General features: G+C 46.1%; 1 protein-coding gene across 1 annotated transcript; it reads right to left on the bottom strand.

The window, feature by feature from the left end:
* Positions 1-377: 377 nt before the first annotated feature.
* On the bottom strand, positions 378-2,589 carry LOC147894310 (uncharacterized). Its single transcript, XM_087385176.1, has one exon. It carries the CDS (start codon positions 2,420-2,422, stop codon positions 824-826), a length of 1,599 nt encoding a protein of 532 aa, XP_087241302.1. The 5' UTR covers positions 2,423-2,589; the 3' UTR covers positions 378-823.
* Between the last annotated feature and the right edge of the window lie 888 nt (positions 2,590-3,477).

Genomic DNA, 3,477 nt, shown 5'->3' with positions numbered 1-3,477 from the left:
TTCATAAATTTCATATTTATGTTTTCCATCTTGATATATCCTTATGGGTGGATGAACACTGGCATGGGTGATATGTTGTGGCTGATGTGATCTCCATTTATGTCCTGTATGCCATCACTACCTCCTCAACCTGCGTTTTACTGCCTCCTGATTTCATATGTTGTATGAATGCTTCTTAACGTGATAAATCCTACCACCAGCACATGTGAACAAAGCTGTTTCAAACGCCTCACAGAAGATAACGATAAACTCAATGGGCCTATCACAACCTTCTAAAGACACTAGACACTGAATCAGGATAAATTAACGGTGAAATTTCTAAATCTAAAAGAAGCAGTTTAGCCACTGCTAATAGCATTTGGATAAAGTTTGAAGTACTTGCACATTTTGGTGTGCAAAAGATCTTTAGACTATTCACAGACGTTGCTAGCATGAGCCTTGACGCATGGAAAGAAACACTCCATGACTGGCATGGTGCATTCACCCTTTCTGATGGAGTTTGCCAAAAGAAAAAGTTGCTTTCTCAGCATCACTGCAGCAAAACACCTTAGGCACCTCAAAAGATAATCCTTTAAGCACCATAAAAGATAATCAACTTGTTCGATTAAAACACAACCAATAAGAACCTACACTTGCCAAGTGGCAAGAGGTATACATGTTTTTATCATGGTTTCTTCTTTCCTTGGACCGTTAGACCACCCTCTTTGGCAATCTTCCAGCTTAAAAGAATCCTCACCACTCTAAAGATTCTCGAGGAAGCTCTGTCTATGGATACTATACGCTTTAAAAGAGTGACCTCTCTCTAAAACTAGCACCAACAAGCTCAAAAGAATGCTCTGCTGCCATAAAAGACCCTGTGACCATCCTTTTTCCCTGGCTCTGTTGTATCTTTTTTCTCTGCTGGAGCGCTATTCTTGAGCTCTACACGACCCTGTCCTCCATCTAAATCCAACGGTAGCTTCATCTTAGCCAAGGATTCTGTAAATTGCTGCATGCTTTTCATATACATGTCAACAATTTGCTGTTGTACCACAGGTTCTTCTGGTTCCATCGAAATGCTCACAAGAGGAGTAGTGAAAGAGCCACTGCTTTCTTGACCATCTGAATTACCATTGACCTTATCATCAGAGGAAGAATGGCCAGCACCTGAACACACACTCCCAGGACTTGGTGTGGCTTGAGAATTAGTCCCAAAAAAATGTGCACCAGATGTGGGCAGTTCCACAGATCTTGCAGAGTTGGGTTCTAGACCCACTACCGAGCTTCCCTCGTCGGTAGTTGTTGAGATAGTCACCGTGTTTACAGAAGGGCTTGAAGATGGAGCTTCGACGACTGACAGGTTCGTGTCATCAGATGAAGATGCCAGGGCGTTACTGGAAAATGGGGTGCCTTCTTCCGACCTTTCTTCTCCAGTATTCAGCGCCATCTCGCAGTCAACTTCCCCCATGGGAGAGGAACCCAGATGTAGAAAGGAACCCCCTGAAAACTCTTTCTGCTGATCAGCCATTCTTGTACCATCATGTCCCAGATTTCTCCGAGGACATTCTATGTCGCCTGAAACCATTTTGAGGTACACCGAAACCAATTGTTGGTTTTCGGATGCCACTTGCAAATCGGGAAATTCTACGTTGTTATAATCCATAGGAGCCACGCTTTGGTGTCCACTGTCCATCAGGTCCGGAGATCTGTGAGAAGTAGAGAGCGGTGCTTCCACTGCAGCGTGATGACTGTAGAACACGAGGGAGAGGCACACTGTTCCAGCAGGTGAGTGGAAAAGGTCGGTAGAGCTCAATGTATAATCTTGAGTATGTTTCCCCTTCCCAACTAGATCGGCAAGCGGCACAAGGACAAACCCCAGCAGCTGATCCTCGAGATACGTTCGAGCACAGCTCATCATCCAAATTTCACACTTCAGCACAGCATCTGGCCGAGATATAAGAATTTGCAAGCTTTGATTGAAGACGGGATTCTTCCCTCCCCCTCTAACAGGCTGTGTAGGATACACCGTGTCTTGAGTGTGCGTGATAGAGAACTTGGCGTACACGTCCTGATTACCGTAAATGCAGATATTGTGAATGTCCCTTGCATGATGAATGGTGATATCAAGCACACCGTCGATGCTTTCAGTCATTGAGCCCACGATAATTTCTCCACAGCTCCTGCTTGCGGATGTATCCAGGAGCATGCCCTTATCCGAATGCAGGTATTTTAGCTGGGCATCTGAAGAGAAACCATTGGAGACACAATCCCGAAAAATGGGACTTCTGTCTGCTGCTCGACCGACGAAACTAGAGATCTCGCCATCAGTATAAGATAAGTCAGCTCGAGACTCGGGCTTATCCTTCTGGAAGTCGGTTGAAATGGAGGGGGACTCGGGGAAGAGGCTAGACAAGAGTCCAGAATTCCGAGCGTGGGTGGCCATGGGAGGAGGGAATCAAAGGAGAGGCAGTGATGCAAGCAATGGGGTGGCAAGAGGAAGGCAATGGGGAGACGCAACCTAGAAAAAATGAAAAGAGAGTGGGGGAGAGAGACAGAGAGGGGGGGAGAGAGACAGAGAGGGGATGGATCATGGCAGTGGCTGGCTAGTGCTGGTGCTGCACAGCGGTGATTCTGCAAGACAAGCGTCATTGTCTCGTGGGCTAGTGATAGAACAGGGTCATTGTCTTTGTGGAAGGTGAAACAGTGGTGGTGAAAAGTCAAAGGTTTGTGCAAAAGTGAAAGGGCAGCACGTTGCATTATGAATATCAATATCTTGTAGAGTGACAAGCTGGATGAGACCTGATGAAGAACGTGGAGGTAATTGGTGCTTAATTGGTCAGGGAATTGAGACTATGAGGATCGTATCTCCGAGCAGACCTCCAAGCTGAGTCTTGTTTTTACTGCATTGCCTGAATCTGGGGGCATTGAGAGTGTGCGGGAGCAGGTGTGTGAGCTGATGGCTGTTCCTGAACGCTGATATTCTGAACAGAGAGGGTGTGGGTGTGAATGCTGGTCTTCAAGCTATGAAGGATGATTAGATGGGTGGAAAATATGGAAGTGATGGTACTTCACTCACCTGCTGAGGAGGGGATTGAGAAGGAGTGGCAGTATCAATTCTGAAGCTCTGTGAGTCTTGGGCAATTTAAAATGGAGCCAGGAGTCACTCAAGAACATGGAGCTGATGGTTGCTTTTTTGAATGCTTACAGAGATGTGAACGTGTAAGAGAGAAGGAATATATTCCGGAAGGGTGAAGAAGAGTAGCTGAGAAGTGCACGAACACTGAGCTGAGTTGGAAAGTAAATACGAAAGTCGGAGGAGTACAAGGTTACAGAATAATGAGGGATGTTGCGTGAATTGGGGTGGGAAGTGATTGGTTGTTGCTGAAACTGATGGGGTGGCTCACATGTTATGAAAAGGAAAGAGAGAGTGTGTGTGTGTGTGTGTGAAGGAGAGTGAAAAGCATGTATGAACGTGGGTGGCTGTTGGGGGATTGGGAT

This window comes from Dipteris shenzhenensis, chromosome 14 (assembly GCF_047967505.1).
Source record: "Dipteris shenzhenensis isolate YYH24624 ecotype China chromosome 14, Dip_SZ_1.0, whole genome shotgun sequence".
In the NCBI taxonomy this organism is placed as follows: domain Eukaryota; kingdom Viridiplantae; phylum Streptophyta; class Polypodiopsida; order Gleicheniales; family Dipteridaceae; genus Dipteris; species Dipteris shenzhenensis.
The sequence above is the reverse complement of the archived record's forward strand: the minus strand, read 5'-3'. Positions and strand labels throughout refer to the sequence as shown.

Coding starts and splice junctions, on each gene's coding strand:
- LOC147894310 (XM_087385176.1), bottom strand. CDS start 2,422: ATGGCCACCCACGCTCGGAATTCTGGACTCTTGTCTAGCCTCTTCCCC.